The sequence below is a fragment of the Odocoileus virginianus genome, chromosome 31 (genome assembly GCF_023699985.2).
Source record: "Odocoileus virginianus isolate 20LAN1187 ecotype Illinois chromosome 31, Ovbor_1.2, whole genome shotgun sequence".
Lineage (NCBI taxonomy): Eukaryota > Metazoa > Chordata > Mammalia > Artiodactyla > Cervidae > Odocoileus > Odocoileus virginianus.
Window position 1 is genome coordinate 8,863,296 of NC_069704.1, and position 23,626 is coordinate 8,886,921.

General features: G+C 48.3%; 1 protein-coding gene and 1 long non-coding RNA gene across 6 annotated transcripts in view; one reads left to right on the top strand and one right to left on the bottom strand.

Moving 5' to 3' along the window:
- Nucleotides 1-1,431: 1,431 nt before the first annotated feature.
- Nucleotides 1,432-23,626, bottom strand: part of COL27A1 (collagen type XXVII alpha 1 chain) — a 147,689-nt gene continuing 125,494 nt past the window's right edge. For 4 of the 5 annotated variants that reach the window (XM_070459243.1, XM_070459242.1, XM_070459240.1 and 1 more), the window contains 13 exons: nt 23,130-23,237; nt 21,361-21,414; nt 20,816-20,878; nt 20,248-20,301; nt 20,070-20,105; nt 19,942-19,959; nt 19,700-19,735; nt 19,419-19,445; nt 16,179-16,244; nt 15,199-15,367; nt 14,039-14,148; nt 4,693-4,911; nt 1,432-3,460 (listed from right to left, as the gene is read on the bottom strand). In XM_070459243.1, the coding sequence (XP_070315344.1) occupies nt 3,314-3,460; nt 4,693-4,911; nt 14,039-14,148; nt 15,199-15,367; nt 16,179-16,244; nt 19,419-19,445; nt 19,700-19,735; nt 19,942-19,959; nt 20,070-20,105; nt 20,248-20,301; nt 20,816-20,878; nt 21,361-21,414; nt 23,130-23,237 (1,107 nt within the window). In that variant the 3' untranslated portion in view covers nt 1,432-3,313. Of the gene's footprint in view, nt 3,461-4,692; nt 4,912-14,038; nt 14,149-15,198; nt 15,368-16,178; nt 16,245-18,504; nt 18,717-19,418; nt 19,446-19,699; nt 19,736-19,941; nt 19,960-20,069; nt 20,106-20,247; nt 20,302-20,815; nt 20,879-21,360; nt 21,415-23,129; nt 23,238-23,626 lie in introns of those variants that run through there. The other variant, XM_070459244.1, reaches the window with a different exon arrangement.
- LOC110146056 (uncharacterized) lies at nt 12,564-13,010 on the top strand. The gene is made up of 2 exons (XR_002316395.2): nt 12,564-12,679; nt 12,843-13,010. It is a non-coding gene; the product is annotated as an uncharacterized lncRNA (long non-coding RNA).

Consider the following 23,626-nt stretch of genomic DNA (forward strand, 5'->3'; position numbering starts at 1 on the left):
AAAATATCCATAGTCAACAAATCTATGGAGACCCCGAAAGCAGATTAGAGGTTTCCAGGGGCATGCTTCAACAGTACGTGAACCATGAACTTCCAGATGTTCAAGCTGGATTTAGAAAAGGCTGAGGAACCAGAGGTCAAATTGCCAACATCCACTGGATCATTGAAAAAGCAAGAGAGTTCCAGAAAAACAACTACTTCTGCTTTATTGACTATGCCAAAGCCTTTGACTGTGTGGATCACAATAAACTGTGGAAAATTCTTCAAGAGATGGGAATACTAGACCACCTGATCTGCCTCTTGAGATATCTGTATGCAGTTCAAGATGCAACAGTTAGAACTGGATATGGAACAACAGCTTGGTTCCAAATTGGGAAAGGAGTACATCAAGGCTGTATATTGTCATCCTGCTTATTTAACTTATATGCAGAACACATCATGAGAAATGCTCAACTGGATGAAGCACAAGCTGGAATCAAGACTGCCGGGAGAAATATCAATAACTTCAGATATGCAGATGACACCACACTCACGGCAGAAAGCAACAAAGAACTAAAAAGCCTCTTGATGAAAGTGAAAGAGGAGAGTGAAAAAGTTGGCTTAAAACTCAACATTCAGAAAACTAAGATCATGGCATCCGGTCCCATCACCGCATGGCAAATAGATGCGGAAACAGTGGAAATAGAGACTTTATTTTTGGGGGCTCCAAAATCACTGTAGATGGTGACTGCAGCCATGAAATTAAAAAACTGAGCAACTGAACTGAACTGACTTTCTTCATTCTGTTCTTGTGTTCCTTTTGCTGTTTTCTTGAGGTCTTTTTCTTCTCATACAGGCCATGTCTTGCAAGTATTTGTTTGGATTCCTTCTTCTTCACATAATCCAAGGAATCGTAAATCATGCCAAAGCCAAGAGAGACTCTCAAGAGTCTTCTCCAGCACTGTAGTCTGGCCACCACCAAAATGGGCTCTGAATTCAAACACAAAGATGACATCTGGCGTGGTCTTGTACATTTTGGCCAGTTTCCCACATATTCTGTTTTAGGTACTGTTGTCTTTTCGGGGTGAAGCATGTCAATGACCATGCGTTTCCGCTGAAGCAGTCGGTTGCTCATGAACTTCCTGGTTCGGATAGTTACCCTGCCGTTCATGATGGCAGCTGATCTTCAAGCCCCTTTCTGCTCTTCTAAGGCACCAGGCTTGTGGTACTGTTACAGCAGCCCTAAGAAACCAGTGGGACCCTGCAGGACCCGACTCCCTCGTTTTTAGGCCCTCTCACTCCGAGGCACCACATCTCTCCCTGTCCCCTCTCCTTTGGGGGAAGCAGCATTAACAGGGCACCCCACCACCCCTCCACACCTCCTCCAACCCTCAGCCCTGCCAGAAACTTCCCTCCGGTCTCTTCAAAGAAGCACGCGGCCACAGGTGCGTCATTCCATTGCCTCAGTTTTAAATATTTATTTAAAATCCAGAAGGGAAAAGGAGAAACAGAACCCACTTGGGTTTTAACACACTGACATGTGGACAGAGACGTGAACGAGGACAGCAGAGAAACCCAAGGACAAGACAGACGCCGGGACAGAGGCCAGGTGGAGACTGGCGGCTTGGGAGACCGAGGGCTGAGATGAGGCCCGAGCTGCTACAAAAAACGCACTTCCGGGAGCAAGGGGGCGGTGGGCGGGGCAGGGAGACAGGAAGTGGGGGTGGGGGGTGGGCTGTGGGGGTGGGGTAGGGGGGGCGGGCCGGAGTGAGGTATTGAATAATGAAAATCAAATCCAATTCCCAAAGAGACACAACTTTAGAAAGAAAAAAAAAAAGAGAGACACAAATAGACTTTCACATAAAATTTCCCCTTCTATAAAAATAATTCCATAGTTAAAATGACCTCAAAAATCCAACCTGGATGCTGACTGGTTCACTGATACAGGACAATTCAGATTACCCTGGTGAGCCCTGCCATGCTGAACTCTGAGATTCCCATAACAAGCCTTTCTCCTGCGCCCACATTTACACTTGGAGTTAGCAACACTGGGTTTCTACAGAATTGAATGACAGTGAAAAAGCAAGAGTGATGACTGTTATCTTGGAAGGACAAGCTCCAGAATGGAAGACCTTAGGAGATGGTCTGTGCCTTCATGAGATGGGTCCGTATTTACATTCCACCTCCAAGGCCAGTCCTGACCCAGCGCCATTCTCCTCATTGGTTTCTTCAAGGTCGAAGCTCAAGGTCAGGACTCCTCAGTCTAGATCACGCCATCCAAGATAAGCTAACTTCCCTCCAAGACCAAGAAAGGCCAAAATAAGATCCTTCATGCTCAGGCCTCCCCCTGCCTTCAGAGGACAAACATTTCAAAGTCCATAAGTTAAAAGGTAAATCTTTCCTACTTCTGTTTCTGGTTATTTTTTGTTTTTGTTTTTTTGCTTTGCTTTTTTTTTTTTTTTTCACTTTTACCTTCTTTCCCCACCTCCTTAACAGATTACCTGATGAGCACAAGGGTGACATTAGGAAAATTTTTAAAATTCCCCGAACTTTGTTATTTGGAGGAGAGAGAAAAACGTGGATGATACCCCACATCTAAATGTTTCTTCAAAGTCTGTGGCAAAAATGGTAGCACCTTCAGAATCTTAAATAGAGTTTTTTTTTTCCTTAAAAAATCACATACACTACAAGACAATTGTGAGCACCAGCGATTTCACAGTGGGAGGTAGCAGATGTGGACACCCCCGGCCCCGAGGATCTCACCTCTCCCTCTCTGCATCCATCACTTCCCACCCCCTGGCTGCTCTCTCACCTTCTCACATCTTTCTCAGATGAAAAAAAAAAATAGTAACGCACCTTCTTTGTGTTTGTTTAAATAATATATATATACTTCTTTCCTTTTCTCCTTTTTTCATGTCTCCTCTCTAATATTGCACATCAAAGCTCCCCGGCAGGGACCAGCTGACAAGATGCCCCCTTCTCTCAAGCTGGCTGGAAGGTGGGGCTCTTTGGGCAGGAAGCTGGGCAGGGAAGGGGTGGCCGCATTGCTGGGAGACAGGCCATGGGGCTCAGGCGGGTTGCAGGCCCAGCTTGCTCTGGCCGGCTCTTTGGTTGGTGTTTGGGGCTGAGTTGGGATCAGCTGTTCCCAAGGACACCCCATGTGTCCTGCTACCCATCAGCCTCTTCCACTGGGCAGACAACAGCTGGGGTCTGCTCAAGGATCCCTGGGCAGGTGAGCTGCCTTTCCTGGGCCCACCTACCCCTAGGTACCCTCCCTTTGCCTCTTTCTCCTCTTCCCTCCTCCTCGAGGCCTAGAGGAGCCAGGAGGTCAGAGGTCAGAGGAAGCACGCAGGTCCAACTTCTAGGCGGTACTGCTTCCCTGATGAGGCAGGAGGGAGGTTGTCCACGCCGACAATGGGCAGCTGCTGGGGGTCCTGGGTCCGGAAGGTGAAGAGCGTCTGATGCCAGTGGCCATCCTGGATCTGAGGGTAGAGAGAAAGGAGTACACACACACCCATCATGGTCCTCATCATGTATCACATGCCTTTCCCCATATCTTTCTTCTTCTTCTTTTTAAAATACTTATTTTCATTTTGGCTGCACCGGGTTTTTTTTTTTTCGCTGTGCGAGGGCTTTCTCTAGTTGCAACAAGCATGGGCTACTCTCTAGTTACATTACACAGGCTTCTCATTGCCACAGCTTCTCTTGTTGCAGAGCATGGGCTCTAGGATGCCCAGGCCTCAGCAGCTGTGGTTCACGGGCTTAGCTGCTCTGAGACATGTGGGACCTTCCCGGACCAGGAAACGAACCTGTGGCCCCCGCATTGGCAGGTGGATTCTTAACCACTGGACCACCAGGAAAGCTCTCCCTTTCATCATCTTTCTTCACAATTTTTAATGTCCACATGGCGTTTCACTGTCACAATGACCTGTATGTGTCCATTTAGATTGCTTCCACTATTTTGATTCCTACAGGTAAAGCTGTCATGAATATCATTGTAGCTAAACTTGTGCACATTGTTACCTTAGAACAAATTCCAGAAGTATCAATAGATTTGCTGGATCAAAGGATAGGTACATTTGTAAGGCTCTGGATATATACTGGAGATATATATGTAGCTGCTGACCTGAAAACCTCTACCAATTTATTTTTAATTTTTCCAAATAGCTTTGTGTGAGAGTGTTGGGTTTCCCCACATCCTCAGTAATACTGCGCATTACTGGTTTTGTTTAATATTATGAGCCTGGTTTTTTGGACGACTTTCTGTCTCCCTCTTCAATTATAACTCAGCCTGTTTTAAGCCTCAGAAAACAACCAGGTTAAGAGAAGAAATTAACCGGAGGGCAGGGAGCAGAGAGAAGAGTAGAAATATTTCCTTCTATAAGTAAGCCTCGCAAATAAGTACCAATCTACCAGCCCAGACCTTCCCTTGAAAGTTTCCCAGGGAGGAAAGAGGATGAAAGCAATTTTATAAAACTGCTATAAAAAATTATTACACAAAGATAAGAATTATATGCATACTAATATTTATATTATAGTATAGTATAAAATTATACTAATATATATTATAGTATAGTATAAATTATGGCATAGTATACTAATATAGTATAGTATATGGTATACTAATACAGTATAGTATAAAATTGTTATATGTAAGAACACGTTTTTATACCTGTCTGTGCATGAGGGGCCTATGAGGGGCCCCAAGAGTTACCTTGCAGCCATCCATGGACACTTCTGGACTGAACTGACCCCCGGCCTCAAAGATCTGCCCGTTCCAGGCCCGGAAGCGCACAGCCTGCTTAGCTGGGGTCTGCCCGGTGCCCTCCTGCCACACGGTCATGTTAAGGCAGTGGATGGTGATCTGCTGCGTCACCTCAGAGCTTAGCAGGTGCAGAAAATTCATCTGGACCCGGCTGATGGCAAACTCCACCTGTGGAGGAGACACAGCGGTCAGGCAGGGTTGGACTTGGCTGCCCACCAACGCTCCAATTTCCTCACCTTCCCCTGGAAGGTCCAGGCACAAGCCCTTTCCTGGGAAGCAGTTCCCAGTCATGGTCCCCAGAGGTGTTGCTCACTCGAAAGACAGAAATACTGAGGTGGGTGTGAGTTAGTCCCACAGCTAAGGAGTAAGGAAGGGAAAGAACCAAGTCTGCCTGACTCCAGCCAGAGCCAGGAGCGTCCTGATGTACTGTCTCCGGGGCTGAGCTGGGATACAGAGGCTCAGAGAGGGAGAGGATCTTGCCCGGGATCGAGAGGCTCTTAGAGGGCAAAGGAGAGGAGAAGTGGATTCACCACGTTTCTAAGTCCTAAGCTCCAGGTGGGGCGGGGTGGTGCTGCTGGAAAAGGCAGAGCAGACAGCAAACAAAAGGGCAGGATTTAGGGCTTAAATGGCTGTACTCTAAGTCCTGACAGTTGGGTTTTCTTTCTTTTTGGTGATTCGAGTGCCTGACTTAAGCTTTGATTGCTGAGACATCCACTTAAAAGACGCATCCACTTCAAAGACAGACTACTTCCTATAAATAATACCCTGCCAGTCACAGGACTAGATAAACAGCCAGGCCACCTCCAGAACTGAGGCTCCTTTGTTTTTGAGCTCTGGATTGATTTCAATAACCAACCACTTGGGCTACTTCTTTTTTCTTTCTCCATGCTTTAAATTCTGGCCCTTATATTTTAAATTCACCAATGAAGACTGAGCCTGTGAAACCTTAGTGCACCCCCACCCCAATAAAAGCAGAACCCCAGGCCCATGCACTCTCTCTCTCTCTCTCTCTCTCTACCCATGACCCCAGTGTGTGGCTCCAGGGGGGCTCTGTAAATCCCAGGCCCTATACATAGTAAACCTTTATTTTTCTCAAAGTTTCCTGATAGTAACTGCTGAAGGTCATCTTGAAATCCTAATAAGAACCACGAAGGCTGGTCCGACCGTGACATGGTTGTTGATTGATAGATTGAGAGGTATATAACAATTGGCATAGTAGGCAGGACTGCACAATCTCCCTTGCAATCCATGGAAAGGATGCCCCTGACCCGCAGCTTGCTTACTAACCACCTAATTCAGGTGGGTGTTAGCATCTGGGAAAGGAATCTGTCTCACTGCTGTGTGCTTCTGCACATTCCTTGATTGTTATTGCTGTTGTTTAGTCACCAATCCGTGTCTGACTCTTTTGCAACCCCATGGACTATAGCCCACCAGGCTCCTCTGGCCATGGGATTTTCCAGGGAAGAATACTGGAATGGATGGCCATGTCCTTCTTCAGTGGCTCTTTCCAACCCAGGACTCGAACCTGCAGCTCCTGCTCCATCTTCGGCATTGCAGGCGGATTCTTTACTGCTGAGCCACTGGAGAAGATCCAACCCAAAAGGTCACACCTGCCTTGATAATCCAACAGTCTTCCCAGAGCAGTGTGATCAAGGCCACAGGCTCTTACTAGCCACTGAGACCACTGACTATAAAGTGTCTGACTTTTTATAAAGAGTTGTGTCTGACTCTTTGCGATCCCATGGACTGCAGCATGCCAGGCTTCCCTGTCCTTCACCATCTCCTGAAGCCTGCTCAAACTCATGTCCATTAAGTCAGTGATGCCATCCAACCGTTTCATCCTCTGTCATCCCCTTCTACACCTGCCTTCAATCTTTCCCAGAATCAGGGTCTTTTCTAACGTCAGCTGTTTGCATCAGGTAGTCAAAGTATTAGTGCTTCAGCTTCAGCATCAGTCCTTCCAATAAATATTCAGGGTTGATTTCCTTCAGGATTGACTGGTTTGATCTCCTCACAGTCCAAGCGACTCTCAAGAGTCTTCTCCAGCACCACGAGACAAAAGCATCAATTCTTCAACACTCAGCTTTCCTTATGGTCCAATAAAGGCCTTAATTGACAATTAATGTGTATAAAGGTCCTCTGGGTGGGTTAGATCCCTGGGCTGGGAAGATCCCCTGGAGAAGGAAATGGCAACCCACCCCTGTACTCTTGCCTGGGAAATCCCATGGACAGAGGAACCTGGCGGGCTACAGTCCGTGGGGTGGAGAAAGAGTCGGCCACAAGTTAGCGACTAAACAACAACAACAATAAAAGCTGCTCCATGCCTTGGGCAGAGTTAAGGACAGTGAATTGGATCACAAGGCTATGTCACTGCCCAAGGCAAGGTTCTGGGATAAAGGCATAAGAGAAATATTCCTGTACATAGGGAGGATAGGAGACCTCCACCTACGACCAGAGTTGGTGGTTGTGCCAGAAAAGTGCAATAGCCTTGCAACTGGAAACCAGGGGACCAGCAGACGGAAAACATAACAGAGGTCTATGGTCTCCACGGTCCAAGCTTCACTCATCACTGTCATTCTTCATCCCTGACCCAATGGGGTATTATGGCTCCTATCCCTGATGTGATGTTACTCAAAGAATTAATGGGCAAATATAAATGTCCTAAACATCTGATGTCAGCATCTCCTAAGAATACTGAGGGGGTTTCTTGATAAAGGCAAAGCCCCATGGAAGCATCCCGGGGGGCATACCAACATGCCAAGTCTCTGATATCTCACTCCAGGAGCCTGACGGCTTTTCCCAAAGACCCCACACACATCATGTGAGTGGCCGCAGACCTCAGTCCCGAAGAGGTCTCTTGGAACACCCTGGGAAGGAAAGCGGCCAGCTGGGAAGACGGTTCACAGTGCCATCCAAACTTTTCCTGTAACCCACTTTGTATTAAGATAATAGGAGAAAATCAAGAAGTAGAAACTGAGATGAAAAACTATACCTTATATGAAATCCAAATTTTTCTTAAATATTTTATGCAGCAGGATGGAAAGAAAGGCGCTAACTGGCTATTTGGGAGGGTTGATTTGTTTGTTATAGGCCCTCAATTGTTGTTATTCAAGGCTGCCAAAATGCATCAACTGGCCAATATTTCTAAAGACCCTAAAATCCATAATCTTTCTTAAAGATCCATCTAGGCTATACGCTCATTTCCTCCAAGATCTTCAGCTCCCTGGGCTTTCCCCTGAACAAGGCAGAACTAAGAAACACACCCTATAATGCATCCCTCAAGGGAAAAGCTGAAAAGGGTCATCTCGCCGTCTTGGATAAGAAAGAGGGAGCTGAGGAAGCAAAGGACCCGAGACCACTGATGCTCCACCAGGGCCCCTCCTCTCCTGGATGTTTATTCTTGGCGTGGTTGCATCCTTCCATCCTGGTGATCACTGCTAAGGCTCACAGTGAACGGAAAACATTAAGATGAGGCCCATCTCCTGCTGCACAAAATTGGCCTGATCTAGTGGGTTTACCGTTTCCACAGTTGTGGTTATCCAGATGACCCCCTCTTCATTTTCAACTCCAAAGAGGCCCCATTTGACCCAGGGAATTATTTTAATAGAGCACTACCCTAATTACAGGGCAGTACTACAACATTTTATTGGAACTGCCAAAACCATACAAAAGGGACTAAAACTCCTAGAAGAAAATTCATATTCTTTCTCTGTCCCTTGAAGATTAAATCTTTGAAATGGAAACACCCCAGGAGATAACTAAAACTCTACCTACAATTGCCTGAGTATGAAGAAAAAAAAAAAATAAAATAACAGCAGAGAAAGGGACCTTTCAAAATACAAACTGCTATAAAAGCAATATCTAGTCCACATCCTCCTTAAGATTACTTGTCAGGAACCAATACAGATCCTAAGTCATCTCCACAAATATTGGTAGAAAGTATTAGCTGCTGAAGCAGGTAACTTTAACTTGTTCTGTCTGCCAGACACAATTTGGAGCCAAATGTTATTTATAAAAAAGTGAGTTTTATATTGTATCTGATTCATGGCTAAAATTTTGGAAAGGAAGCTATAGGGTCTCAGGGTCTGTGTGTTTTTGTAATCTCTGGATGAGTATGTGTTTTTTTTTCTCTCTATCTCTGAATAGTATAGCCAAAGTTAATGTGTAAAAGAGCTCTGTTCAATTGGCTTAAAAATAAGCACTTATGTATTAGTTACTCCTAACATTCAGAAATACAGAAACTAATCCAAATTTTTTCAAGTTCATGTGATCTGGGATAACCTTTGGTAAATAAAAGCTAGCCTAAATTTGTTTTAATTAAAATAGGTATGTCTTCAGAGTTAACAACATTAAATATACTGCAGACAGACAACTTTTCCAGTGTTTACTAGCCAAATAAATCCATGTTATTTTTATTACAAAAAAAATTAGCTTGGGATGATAGCTGACTTTGTCTACTGTCTAATGAAGATTTTATAGATAGTTTAATCATATTGTCAGAAGAGAGAAAAAGAATTTTTTTGTGTGGTCAAGTTGGCTAAAATTGGATTGTTATTATAAGAGGCTTTTAAAACATAAGCTAATATCAATAATGTTCTTATGTAATTTTCTTTCATTTGCTAAAAGGACACATTTTCTTGGAGTATTGATCTGCTCCTGTTAAAAGTATGAAAAGTTATTCTTTAGTTTTTAAGTAATCTGGCTAGAAAGCAAAGATTTTGTGTTTTATCAGAATAATCTCCTGAGCTTCATGTTGTCTTAATTGGATCTTTAGTTACCTAGAAAACAGTCTTCTCAATACCAAAAGAGCTAACTTTTGCTCACAACTATGGAACCTTCTGTATTTGCTTTTAAAATCCTTTGTCACTTCAGCTAAGTAGATAATTAAACATTTTTAAAAATAATGATCTGTGATTCTTTGTAATCAAGTGTTGAAAATCTTTGATATTTTTGACAAACTTCTGCAAGTCAAATTCTAAATGAGGTTTTTTTAATCTGAAAGTAACTTTGGGGTTTTCCAGAGGATCCTTGGAACATCTCAAAATATCCTTCTCTTTCCTAATAAAAAGAGAGACACTAAACTAATTAGGCTTATTTGATATGTTAAATCACATGGGAAATATTGTCAAGTAGGAAATAATGCTACACCTTCTTTATGGATATCCTCAAATGGATATATTTTATTAATACAATATTTAAGAAATCATATGAAATTCCTGAAATTCTGATATGTAATATTATCCATCATAACTCCAGTTATCCTAAAATTTTGTGTGTTACAGAAATAACAAAATTTTCCTTGTCAACTTCATCATAATGAACTGTCATCAGATCTTTAACTGTGGGCGTGAAAAATGTCATTTCTTTTGTTATTTATAATTATTGCTTTACTCTGATGCCTTTGCAAAAGTGCTCCATCTTCAGATTCATGAACAGGACTCTCACAAGTACAGATTTTTGATAACTTTTAAATCATACCACTGAATGGGCATGAATTTACAGAACTCTAAGGAAAAACTGGATTTATGAAACTGCTAACAAAAGATCAAGATCAGTGATCAATTGCATAGAATGAATTGTTGAATGAATCATTGAATGAACTGATGAGGATGATTATAATTTTTTATGACTTTTGTTTGGCAGTTACTAATCTTTGCTTCCACCTTTAAGGAAAATTGTTCTCTAAAGTTAGCAATGACTTACAGCAATTTGGGGAAGTACACCTTTGTGAACAAAGATGAAATAATTGCTGTTTCTCCCTACCTGATCCTTCTAGAATTCACTCTATGAGTTTTCTTATTCTCATGGCAGTATAGTTATTTGCATAAACTCAGTAAGAATCTATTCTTGTAACAGGACACAATTGGAAATACTGGTTATCAGCAAGGCTTTGACTGGATTGTCATATTTGAGAGAGAGAGAGAGAGAGAGAGAGAGAGAGACTCTGATACGACCAGATCGCTTAAGGAACTAAGGCTGACTTCATGGAGCCAATAAAGACCCTTGGAAAAATTGGTCTGTTACCTTGACTACAGGGTTCCCAGCAGTCTTATCAGGTGAGTAAGGAAGCCCACTTCCTGGCAGGTACAGGTATCAGAAGATATTTTGAGCACTTTGAGAAGAGAGGAATTTATCCAAATTTACAGATATTCCAGGCAAAGTCTGATGGTTAGTTCTTGGTTTCTTGCCCTGAAGAAGCTTCTAAAATTCAATCTGACACTCCTTATGAAAGGTTTCAGCAAAGCAGCAAAGAGTTTCATGTTGTCAATCACTTTTCTAGCTGCACTTGTGTAAATAACCACATTTGTTGAAATTAGACTTAATTTGCAAATAAATTAGTCTTTCTATGGCTCTCTTTAATAGAAATGGGGGTGACTGTACAGATGACAATGGTTGTGGACATCGGATTCTAGTTCTGTTAATCATCTGAGACTTTGTTTTCTACCTGTAAATTGGATAGGATGCTGAATTCTTCTTGGCTCCTCCAATATCTAGGTACAACTCTCCAAACTATTGTTTCCAGTTTTTCTCCCACCCTTCTGATTTCATTTTCTATTGAAAATGAAGACTGCATGTTTCCCAAAGCCATGCAAGCTACACTGGGCTAACGAGGTATAAACTACAGAGAGATCATCACAGCTGTTCATGTATGGACAATCTTCATGCCCGTTGCCATGTGGGTCACTCAGAAAGATGACCAGACACATTCAAATTGCAACCCAAGGAAACCTATCAAACTGCCTCTGTCTGCCCTCACTCCATCTGAAGATGTTTGGAGCCCAACATCTAGAAATCTTGACTAGTACCTTTAGAACTCAAAAACTTGGATTATAATCTTCTCCAATCATTGACTTTTCGTTTTTTTCTGTTTTTTGGCCACATTATGCCTCTTGTGGGATCTTAGTTTCTCAACCAGGGGTTGAACCCAGGACCATGGTGATGAAAACGCCAAGTCCTAACCACTGGACTGCCAGGGAATTCTTGACATTTTTTGTTTCCATACAGATGCCTCTTTAAATTAAATACCCGATTACTTGTACTGTACCTTATTTGGATATCACTGCCTCCTGAAACAAGATACTACTCTTTTACTGAATTGACCTATTCCCAGGGCCAAGAGGGAGAAGGCAATGGCACCCCACTCCAGTACTCTTGCCTGGAAAATCCCATGGACGGCAGAGCCTGGCAGGCTGCAGTCCATGGGGTCGCGAAGAGTCAGACATGACTGAGCGACTTCACTTTCACTTTTCACTTTTATGCATTGGAGAAGGAAATGGCAACCCAGTCCAGTATTCTTGCCTGGAGAATCCCAGGGATGGGGTCGCACAGAGTTGGACACGACTGAAGTGACTTAGCAGCAGCAGCAGCAGGGCCAAGAGACTGGTTGGATGAGATATGAAACAATCTACCTATTCAGGATAGATTCAGATTGACCTACTTACACACGGTGCCCAAGATGTATAAATGCTTCACAGTATCACACAAATCTTGGAACAGATTCTAGGGTACCTCAGATCACTGAGTTTCATTATGGGATCCTTCAAGTTTGGGACAACAGCTCCCGACTGAATTTCAGACTATTGCCTCTATAATAATCACAGGATTTTCTACTGTGATCCTGTTCAGATGTGTATTTCCTGGGTTTCAAGGTGCCTGACCCTTGACTGTTAACATATCAGCTACCCATGAGGTTACTGTCCTCACTGTTGACTTTGATGCCTCACATCACAGGGCATCACAGGGCATCACAATCACAGGGCATCACAGGGCATCACAGGGCATCACAATCACAGGGCATCACAGGGCATCACAGGGCATCACAGGGCATCACAGGGCAGAGGGTAGTATAAGCCCAGACAGTTGGGTTTTCTCCTCTTCTGTGGGATGCAAGTGCCTGAGTTAAGCTCTGATCGTTGAGGCATACACTTCAAAGAAGGTTATCTCCAATAAACACACTGTCAGCCCCACAGACTAATGCTGGAAGGGCTGGGCCACCTCCCAACACTGCGGCTCTTTTGTGTTAGAGCTCTGGTTGATTTCAACAACTATTTGGACCACTTATTTTTTTCTCTTCTCCTGCTTTAAATTCCCACCCTTAGGTTTTAAATTCACCAGCACAGAGTGAACTTATGAAATCCTAGCCTCCTCCTCCAATACAAGGAGATGCACTGTCCCTTTCTCTCTCTACCAGAGACCTCACTCTGTGGTCCCAGATGTGCTGTAATTTCCAGGTCCTGTAAGTAATAAACCTTTCTATGTTTTTTTTTTTTCCTGTTTCCGGGTGGTTATTGCTGGAGGGCATTTTGCAACCTTAATAAAAATCAGAGAGGCTGGTCCAGCCACAACACTGGTTATCATTAGGCTGAGACCAGCACAGAACAGTGGTTCATTGTTCCTGATGGGGATGGCGACTCAGATGGGCAGTCACATTGCCAACCCAGGTGCCAGCCTCACCCGTCTGCCGGGCTGGTTTGCCACAAAGCCGCTGACCCTCTGTGTTAGAGGGGAAAGGACCTGTTGGACGGTGAGCTCTGCTTGTGGAGGCTGCCATGCTTCCTGTTGAACCCAGCACCTGGCTCAGTGCCTGGCACATGGTGGGGACCCAGCCAAGACTTGTTACCCAGCTGGCTGGGCTACGGACGTTCAGACTCTGGGTCTGACATGGTCAGCACAAAGTACTTTCCGGAGCTTCCCCTGGGGGGCTCTGGAGTCCCACCTCTCCTGCAGCCAGAGAAACCCTTTTCTCTGTAGCATGAATTGTCTCATTTGGAGGACTTGCTGCAACTACAGACCCACCATCCAGCGAGGGGCTTCCTAGCCAGGGGCGTGGTTATGTTCCACGCCCACATGCTGCACACTGTGGTTTGTTGGAGTTGCCCTGGGCCACCCAAAATTCTTAGCCCAGAGACTATCGCGTGGTAAGCGGGCACCAAACATGAGCTACATATTTGCATACACAACCCCGGAACACGTGTCCCAGGTGACCATCACGCTGACTTGTTTTGTGCTTATGGTCATAGTTGTCCAAGCCAAGCCAGCTTGGCTAACTGCTCTTAGACATTAGGCAGAAAGTTCTATTTGAAAAAAGAGCCATAAGCATCGCCCAACACAAAAGGATTTGGAAACCAAATGTAGAGATGTGGAACTGGGGTTCAGAAAGAGGAGATGACATTCCCAAGGTCATGTAGCAAGATAGCTAAGGCTCAGTCACAAGCCTGGATGGACTGTGGTCCAGGGCAGGGGACGAGGGGCGTAGAGAGGGCAAGCCAGTGAGCGCTGGGGAGCAGATGGGTACCTTGGAGGCCGTGATGGGCTTGAGACACGTCTGTCCACCATGTGTGAAGTTGCAGGAAACTTCGATGGTGTCGGATGAGCAGCCAAGGTTTGGATCCACCCAGTAGGTACCTATAGGCAACATGGGATGGGGGGCGGTGTACGTATGCGGGGAGGAACCCCAGGCTTGGTTCTACAGGTGAATCTGACACCTGGTCACCTGCTAGGTCCTATTGGGACATGAAGTCAGGGAGGTGGAGCAGAAAAGGGATTCTGTGAGCTGTAGTGATGGAAGGAAACGCTCTGGCAGAGCTCAGAGCTGGCAGAGTCTTCAGCGGGGCCACATGGGAAGCATCCCCTTGTCGCCACTGGGAAGTATCATCTTCCAGAAAGGAAAACTGAGGTTGAGAGAGGCTGAGCCACTTGTCCGAGGGATTTAGGGATTATTCAATTGAAAGGTTTTGCTGCCAAGGCTCTGATCCTCCCGAGCTTGGTGGGAGTCAGGGCTTCTATCCCATCAACCAGGCAGTTCTGCCGGCACCCGGTTTCCCCTTTTGGGTTTCCAAGGAGCCAAAGGCCCCACAGCTGATAGCGTAGGACAGCTTTCTCATGCAGCAGAGAGAAGGGTCACCCAGCTCACAGAGCCGGTTGGAGGCAGGATGGACATTTGAACTCAGGTCTGTCCGCCTCTAAAACTGTGGTCCTTCCAAGGCACCACACAGCTCACGGAGAGAGAGGAGTTGGATGAGGTGTGGAGGACAGAAACGGGAATCCTGGCTCTCCAGGGGAGCTATGATGGGGGCCCTCCTGGCCCTGGGGGCTTTTTCTGCCAAAGCTCTTGGCCCATTGCAGTGAAGTGGTCATCCCCAGCTTGTGGATCTGCGGGTTCAACTCTGGAAGGGTGGGACCCATCCTCTATGTTTCCCACCATATCCCCACGCCCCAGGAGGTGCGATGCCTGGCACATTGTGGGGCTCTGTGACTGTTTGTTGAGTGAATAAATGACTGCCTCCCCAAGGACAGATAGTCGGTCCAGTTGAGCAGAGAATGTAATGGCTACGTGCTCTGTCTTAGAGCAGTTAACCATCTCCTTCAGCTCCTTCTGGAATCCCCTGCCCCGCCCTGCCCCGCCCCTGGGGCCGGGAAGCCCTCACTTGAGACAGACCCCGCCGGCCCTCATACCATCCACCATCTTCTGCTCACAGTCCATGAGGTCCCGGCAGACTCGGGCGGGGTTCTCTTTGGTACCCAGGGGCGTCTTAATGCTCTGGATGAGGTTGCTGAGGTAGTGTAAGGTTTTAAAGATCTCCCCTCCCTGGTCCAGCACCAGCCGGTCCGGATGGCTGTAACTCTGTCGTGAGAAAAGAGGGCGGCCGTCGGCCCCTTGAGGTCCTTGTCCGGCTGGAGCTCTGAGCCTCCACAGCCCCAGGTTCTCGCCACTGAGGAGACATCTGAGCTCCCTGCAGGGGCTATGCTTGGGTCTCCCTCCACTTAACAAATAAAGAAACTGGGGACCAGCGGTGGCCAGGGGCAGATCTACCCAGAGGGCCTGGGGGCTTGAGAGATGTGGACAGTCAGCCTGGCTTCTACTGCAGAACAGGAGGGTCCCGTGAGCAAGGAGTCAAGGGAGGGGTCCCAAACCCCTCAGGAAGGGGTTGGTGAAGGACTTTCCACGGACTACCCTTTCCCCCACTCCCCAGAATGGAAGGAAGATAACAAGCTTTTCCATCTGCTCTTCCCTTGGCTTGTGAACCTGGAGAGAGCGCTCAGGGCACAAATGGAAAAGTCTGACAGTCTGAGCTTGGAGGTAGTGAGTTCCCCATCATGGGAGGAAAGCAAAGCAGCAAAGGACACTCTTGACAGGGCTTGACCCTGTTCAGCCTGGTATCCTGGTGCTGAGACCCTGGCCGGGGTCTTAGCAGAGCCCGTGGACAAGTTTCCTCCCTCTGGCAGATTCTGGGACGGAACCAAGAAGCTGCTTCTGACAGCTCTACCTGACTCAGGAGGAGAGCAAAAGGACTCGGCCCTGCTCCTGGGTCACTTGCTGGCCATGAACTGCTCAGCGTGGGTCACGTGGAGGCCACTGACCACACGTGGGTCATCATCTCTGCACCCCCCTCCCCAAGGAAGGGACCCCCTGTGGGCAGGGCCCCGGGCGCTACCTCCGCTCTCAGTGCGCTGCTAGTGTCCATCCACGTCTGGAAAGCTGCCCCAAGGTCGTCTTGTTGCTGTGCAGAGAGAAGACAGGCAGTGCCTCCTGGCCCCCACCGAGCAGGAGCCCCAGGGTCTGAGCAAGGGCCCTCCCACCCCACCTTCCCCAGTGGGATCCTGGCCCATAGCATGCCTTCTGGGGAACTCTGTTCTCCCTCCCCTTGCAAACAGATGCTTCCGCTCGTTTCTTCCAGGCACTTCCATTGCGCTCTGTCACCCCCAAGATTAAGTCCAAACTCCTCGAAGTGGCCTGCGTGCTGTGTTCTCTGGTCCTGCCTCTCTTCTGTCTCCCACGGGTGCTGCCTCTCACCAGACACACTATTGCACTTCTCAGCTCCTAAGTACCAGGCTCTATTCAGCCACCGGGCCTTTGCACGGACTGCTCCCTTTGCCTATTCCGTCCTCCATCATTCCATCTACTACTCCGGTGGTTCTCAGCCAGGGGTGATGCTGCCCCCTAGAGGACATCTGGCAATATCTCTAGACTTCAGGGGCTGTCACAAATGGAGGAGGCGGTTCTACTGGGATGCAGTGGGTGGAAGCCAGGCTGCAGCTAAACATCCTCCAATGCACAGGACAATCGCTCACAGCAAAGAATCATCTGGCTCCAAATGTCCACAGTGCTGTGGGTGAGAAACCCTGCCCTGCACGCCTCCTATAGATGCCACCCTGCGATGGGAACTCTCTCCTGATGCCTCCGCCCCCAGGCTGGGTGTGGACCCCTTTCCACATTCCCACAGCCCCAGGGTCTCCCCTTTGGTTTGCACTGTAACTGTCTCACTTCCACTTGCACCTGCAACCCTGGCCCTGGGCTTCCTGGAAGCATAGCTCCACGAGCTCCCCATGAAAATCAAGAGCGGGGAATCCGACAGTGGGGTCTAGAGCCAGGACTCTGGCAGTCCTTCTCAAGTTCAGATCCCAAGCCTTGCAACTTACTAACTACAATCTGGGCAAGTTGCTTAAACTCAGTTCTCTCATCTTGATAATAAAACTCAGAACTGTTGAGAGGAATAAATGATTTCAAGGTAAAGAATCCGCCTACAAGGCAGGAAGACACAGGAGACTTGGGTTTGATCCCTGGGTCGGGAAGATCCCCTGGAGAAGGAAATGGTGACCCACTCCAGTATTCTCGCCTGGAAAATCCCATGGACAGAGAAGCCTGGCAAGCTACAGTCCACGGCGTTGCAAAGAGTCGGACCAAACTTAGTGACTAAACAGCAAAATACATGAAAAGCACTTCTTTTTTTTTTTTTTGGCCTCCCCACACAGCCTGAGAGATCCTAATTCCCTGATCAGGGCTCAGGGACTGAGCCTGAGCCCTTAGCAGTGAAAGTGTGGGGTCCTAACCACCAGACCACAAGGGAATTCCAGAAAAGTGCTACCAATGCTAAGTAGCATATAACAAGCACTGAATCTATTAGTTATTATTCAAAAAATCAAAGTCCTCTCATTTTTCTTTATTTTTTTAGAGGGAAAAGTCTTTTTCCTAGATCTCTTAATTTTCTCCTAGCTTGCTTCCTTACTGAAGAAGGAAGGATGTATAGGAAGAGGCCAGGGCTGTCGTTCCAGTTTCGTGGGTGAGACAGAGGGACGGACAGTGAGGGCAGAAGAGCAGGGATTCAAGCTGCTTGTGGCCAGGGGCTCCTTCTCCATGCAGTCCTTCCCCTTGGCCATTCCCTGGGACATAGTCAGGGCCTGCTTCTAACAGTTAACCAGGACCATGGTCAAATGTGAACAGACTGCCAGAGGGCTTGTGAGAGGGGGATATGTTTTCATTCAAGCCAGTGAGGAACAGCGGGGCCCAACCTGCAACCTTGCCGGACCCTCTTTGGACTCAGAATCTGAACTGGATGGACTCTGTCTTGTGGTGATGCATAATAAGAAATCTATTCTTGGTCTTCAACCCAGTTCCTGGCAGAGAGCTCTGAAAACCCTTGGAATTTTCTGAAATAGGGTATCTTTTGCTGTGTTCATGAGATGACTTTTGGAAAGCTCCTAAGTAACCTAAGGATGGGAGCTGGTGGTCTCTGGAACCAACCACGTGATCAGAGGGTGGCAACTTTCAGTCCCACAGCCTCCAAGGAGGGGAGAGGGGCTGGAGGTTGAGTCAATCGCCCATCGCCGATGACTTAATCAATCGTGTCTGTGTAATGAAGCCTCCCTAAAATCCTAAAAGGACTGGGCTCGGAGGGCTCCCAGGTTGGTGAACAGGTGGAGATTCGGAAAGGACACAGAAGCTCATGCCCCGACCCCATGCCTTGCTTGATGATGCACAACCTCTATCTGGCTGCTCCTCTGTGTGTGTGCTCAGTCGTGTCCGACTCTCTGCAACTCTGTGGGAGGCAGCCCGCCAGGCTCCTCTGTCCATGGGATTCTCCAGGCAAAATACTGGGGTGGGCTGCCATTTCCTCCTCCAGGAGATTTTCCCAACCCAGGGAACAAACCCGCATCTCTTGTGTCTCCTGCGTCGCAGGTGGATTCTTTAACCGCTGAGCCACGAGGGAAGTCCAAAATGACACATGTGAGTTACAGCCTTTTATAATAAGCCACTAATCTGGTACATAGAATGTGTCTCTGAGTTCTGTGAGCTGCCCTAACAAATTAACAGATGCCGAGGAGGGCCTGGTGGGAACTTTTGGTGTATAGCTAGTCGGTCAGAAGCACAAATGACACCTGGGTTTGCCACTGGCATCGGAAGCGAGGCAGGGAAGGGGGGGTGAGGGAAGAAGGTGTGGGGTCCTGGGGGGTAGCCAGCAGCAATCTTGTAGGACTGAGCCCTCAACCCGTGGAATCTGATGCTGCTCCAAGTAGTGTCAGGGCTGACTTAAATCCTAGGACACCTAGCTGGTGTCCCCCAGATTGGTCACTGGTGTGGGGAGGCTCCCTTCCCAAAACACAGGGGTCGGAATCAGTACCAGAGGCTTAAAGATATGTCAGTGGAACAGCACAGAGTGGACCAACAGGACCCCGGGGCCAGAGGTGAGAGGTCTTCCTGGATCCACTGTCCGGGGTGCATTCTGGCTAATACCTGGGTTCCCTGCCTCTCGGTGTAGGGTCCAGGGTTCAGTATGGAGTGACGTAGGATGCGGGGTGGGCTGCCCCGGGCCAGGGAGGCAGTCTGTTGTCATCCCTCCCCCACCACACCCCAGGCCTTACTCCAAGTAGACCGAAGAGAAAGTTCTCCAACTTACAAAGTGGACAGGGCTCCCTGGAGGACCCTGCAAAAGAAGAGGCTGGGTCTGTGTCTGACGGGGACTGCGCGCTGCAGTCCTGGGGGCTGTCGGGAGCCGGGAGGGGCTCTCAGGGCAAGAGAGGACCCACCGCCCTGGTCTCTGCCTGGCGCCACCCGGGCTGAGCTGTACCCTCCCGGAGGCCTGGCCTGTGACGTCAGGGCCAGTCCTGTGAAGGCCGCCAACACAGCCTGGGGTCCCACCAGCTGCCCTGCAGTTCAAGGGGCGCAGACACTACCTACCGGTGGGCCGGGCTGCCCTCTGGGACCAGGAGGACCCTGGAGGAAGAGGAGAACAGTGAGGCCCTGTTCAAAGGCCTCTCATCCCCCATCCCAGCCCAGGCCTCCTCCTGAGACCCAGCGCCGTGGCCACCCGCGTACAGACTGAGGTCCCAGGACGTGACTGGTCACGGCAGGAGAGCCCAGAGTGCCTGCCGCCCCCCGACTCCACCATCCCCCCAGCCCTCACACCCCAGCCCACTCACCCTCGGACCTTGCAATCCCTGGAAGGGGACAGAAGCGGGGAGACAGAGTTTCAGGAGCAGGCTGAGCTGTGCCGCCCCCCTGCCCAGCCCCCCACCCCGCCACGCTGCCCACCAGCCCGTCCACTCACCAAGTCCCCTCGGCTGCCTTTGTCGCCCTTTGGACCCTGCAAGAAACCACGGCCCAGTGAGAGGGGGCTCGGAGGAGGAGCCCCACCGCCCGGATGGGGAAACTGAGGCTCGGACTGGCTCCAGGTCACACAGACAGTCTTGCCCCAGCGGTCTTTCTGGCCAGCCCCCTGCACATACCTGGTGTCCCGAAGGCCCCAGGATTCCTAGGGGCCCGATGATACCTTCCTTTCCCTAAAGGGGAGAGAAAGGCTTGTGTGTCCTTGTCCCAGCGCCTGGGAAACAGAATCACCGGGACAGGAGGGTAGGGGGCAGCCTGAAGGCCCCAAGGAGGTGGAAGGGAGACCTCCCCGGGCGGGGCCAGGCCACGTGTCTGCCGAGCCCATGCGATGTGCGTTGGGGTGGGCCATTGGTGGGGGACGGGAACAGGTGAAAGCAGGAAAGATGGCAGCCCAGCTGGCAGGAACGTCACGAGCAAAGGTGTGGAAACCCGGTGGGGGGTGGGAAGGAGGTTCGAGAGGGAGGGGACATATGTGTGCTTATGGCCGATTCACGTCATGTGAGAAACGAACACAACATTGTACAGCAATTATCCTCCAATTAAAAAATAAATGTTAAGAAACAGGAGTGGAGACAGTGGGCAGAGAGGGCTCAAGACCGAAGGATCAGGAAGGGTGACGTCACCCAGCTGATGGCTGGCCAGCCTCGGATGACTGACCATGCGGGGACAGCCCGGGAGAGGACTCACCATCAATCCAGGGGGCCCCCGAGGGCCCTGGATGCCTTTGAAGCCGAGGTCTCCTGGGGGGCCCTGCGGGAGGCGGAGAAGGGCTGCTGTGTCTGGGCGGCCGCTGGGCGAGGGCTCCAGCAGCTCCACCACCCCTGGGGTCTGCCCAGCCTCTGCCCTCCCGGTCAAGAGATGCCTTCCCTGAGAGGCTCCAGAAAGAGCAACAAATGTCCACAAAGCAGCAGGCAGGGTGCTGGCTCGGTGCTAAATGGTGTAGGCCTAATCTTCATTGTAACAACCTTTTGCTGCTACTGTGCCCATTTTATAGATGAGAAAAGTGAGGCTTGGAGAGACTAAGTAATCTGCTCAGGCACAGAGCAGATACACTGTGGAGTTGGGCTTAGAACCCAGGCCTGCTGGAACGTGAGGCTGGGAGACAAGGGTGTTCGTGCTAGATTCTGGCTGTGTTCTAGCCCCCATTGCACAGGCCCAAGAAATATTTGTTGAATGAATAGTGAACAAGTAGGTGGATGGACAGGACCCCAAGAAGAATAGAGAATCTGTACCTTGGGTCCGAAGAGGCCAGCCACTCCTGGGAATCCCATCTCACCAGAGTCACCCTACGGGGAGAACAGGATGAGACAGGGCAAGTGAGGCCAAGACAAGGTGCCCGGCCAGTCTGGCAGGACCCCGGGCCTGCCTCCTTGAAGGGATATCAGCCACTCCACCTCGAGGCGATCAAACGAGTGTGACTAGCTCACAGATATGATGCCTTATAGCAGTGGCTAGAAATGCCAATACAATGTTGAACAGAAGTGGTGTGAACAGGTATCCAACTTATTTCTGCTCTTTGGGAGAAAGAATTTAATCATTCACTAGGAACTACAATATTAACTACAGATTTTTCATGACTGTCCTTTATCAAGTTGAGGAAGTTTGTTCTATACCAAGTTTGCTGAGAATTTTCATCAGAAATGGAGTCGGATTCTATCAATTGCTTTTCTTGCATCTACTGAAATGATTAATTAGATCTTCTATTTTAGTCTGGGGAAGATTGCAGGCAGGAGGAGACGGGGCAACAGACGATGAGATGATTGGATGGCATCACCGACTTAATGGACATGAGTATGATCAAATTCTGGGAGATGGTGATGGACAGGGAAGCCTGGTGTGCTGCAGTCCATGGGGTTGCAAAGAATTAGACAAGACTGAGCGACTGAACACCAAATTTTAGCTTGTTAATATGGTGAATTATATTGATTTATTTTCAAATGTTATACTGTCCTTGCATTCCTGATCTTTTTTTCCTGATTCACTTGATATTCTTTTTTGAAAAAATACATTTCTTTATTTGACTGTGTTGGTTCTTACCTGCAGCATGTGGGATTTTTATTTTATTTTTAGTTGTACCATGCAGGATCTGTAGTTGTGGCATGTGAACTCTTGGTGGTGCATGTGGGATCTAGTCCCCTGACCAGGGAATCAAACCTGGGCCCCCTGCATTAGCAGCATGGTGTCTTAGCCACTGGACCACCAGGGAAGTTTCAAATCTCACTTGATCTTGACCTGCTATTCTTTTAATGTGTTCTTTGATTGATTTTCCTAAAACAGTATTGAGAACTTTTGTATCTATACTTCTGAGGTATATTGGTCTGTAGTTTTCTTTTCTTGTAATCTTTGTCTAGCATAGACATCAGGGTAATGCTAACCTCATAGCATGTGTTTGGAAGTATCCCTCCCCTTCACTTTTCTGGAAGAATGTATGCAGAATTGGTATTTTTCTTCCATAAACAATGACTAGAATTTACCAGTGAAGTCATCTGAACCTTTGTGGGAAGTTTTTAAACTACAGATGCAATTTCTCCAACAGATACAAGGCTGTATGTGTGCTAAGTCACTTCAGTCGTGCCTGACTCTTTGTGACCCTATGGATGTAGCCCTCCAGGCTCCTCTGTCCACAGGATTCTCCAGGCAACAATACTGAAGTCGGGGATCTTCCCAATCCAGGGACTAAACCCATGTCTCTTACGGTCTCCCGCATGGATAGGTGGGTTCTTTACCACTAGCGCCACCTGGGAAAGCCAGATTCAAGGTTATTTCAGGCTACTTAAGGTTCTGGTTGGGATGGCCTCTCCTCATTCTTAAGGGACCACTCATATCTCATTTCTCAGCTTTCTTCCATCCCCTCATCCCTGACTCAGGGGAGGCAGAGTGGTATCTCATGCCCATGGAGAGTGTTGCTCTGTGCTTTTTACAGAGCAGGAAAGTGGCTGGTGGGTCTGTGTGCGTGTGTGCTCACGTGTGTGCACATGTGTGTCCCCTGGGGCTCACTCACCGGCTGGCCTTTGGATCCAGGCTCCCCCTGGTTCCCAGGAAGCCCCATTCCACCTTCTGTCCCTCGTTTGCCAGGGGGTCCCATCTGCCCAGGTAACCCACTTTCACCCTTAAAGAAATACACCAAGATGACCAGTCAAAGGGAGAAAACGGCTCTAGAAGATGAGGAGGGCAGTTGGAGAGAGAGAACAGTGATTCCACCGGGTCAGTTAACATCTCTGGTTGCTGGGGCAACAGGTGTAGGCCTGGGGATGGGGGAGGGTGCTCAAAACTTCAGCCTCCTTAAGAAGAAAGTCTCTTTCCTTGTTCTGGCATTGAAGGGCCCACTTCCTGTCCCTTCTCTCAAACACCTTTCCTCTTCATTGTTTCTTCCCAACAGGCCAGGCAGTCCCTACCTCCAATCACGCTGTTCCTCTTGCCTAGAATGTCGCCTCCCCTTCTGGCCTCATTTAAATCTTCCACGGGCCAAGGCCTCCTCTCCCCTCTGCCCTCTGTCTT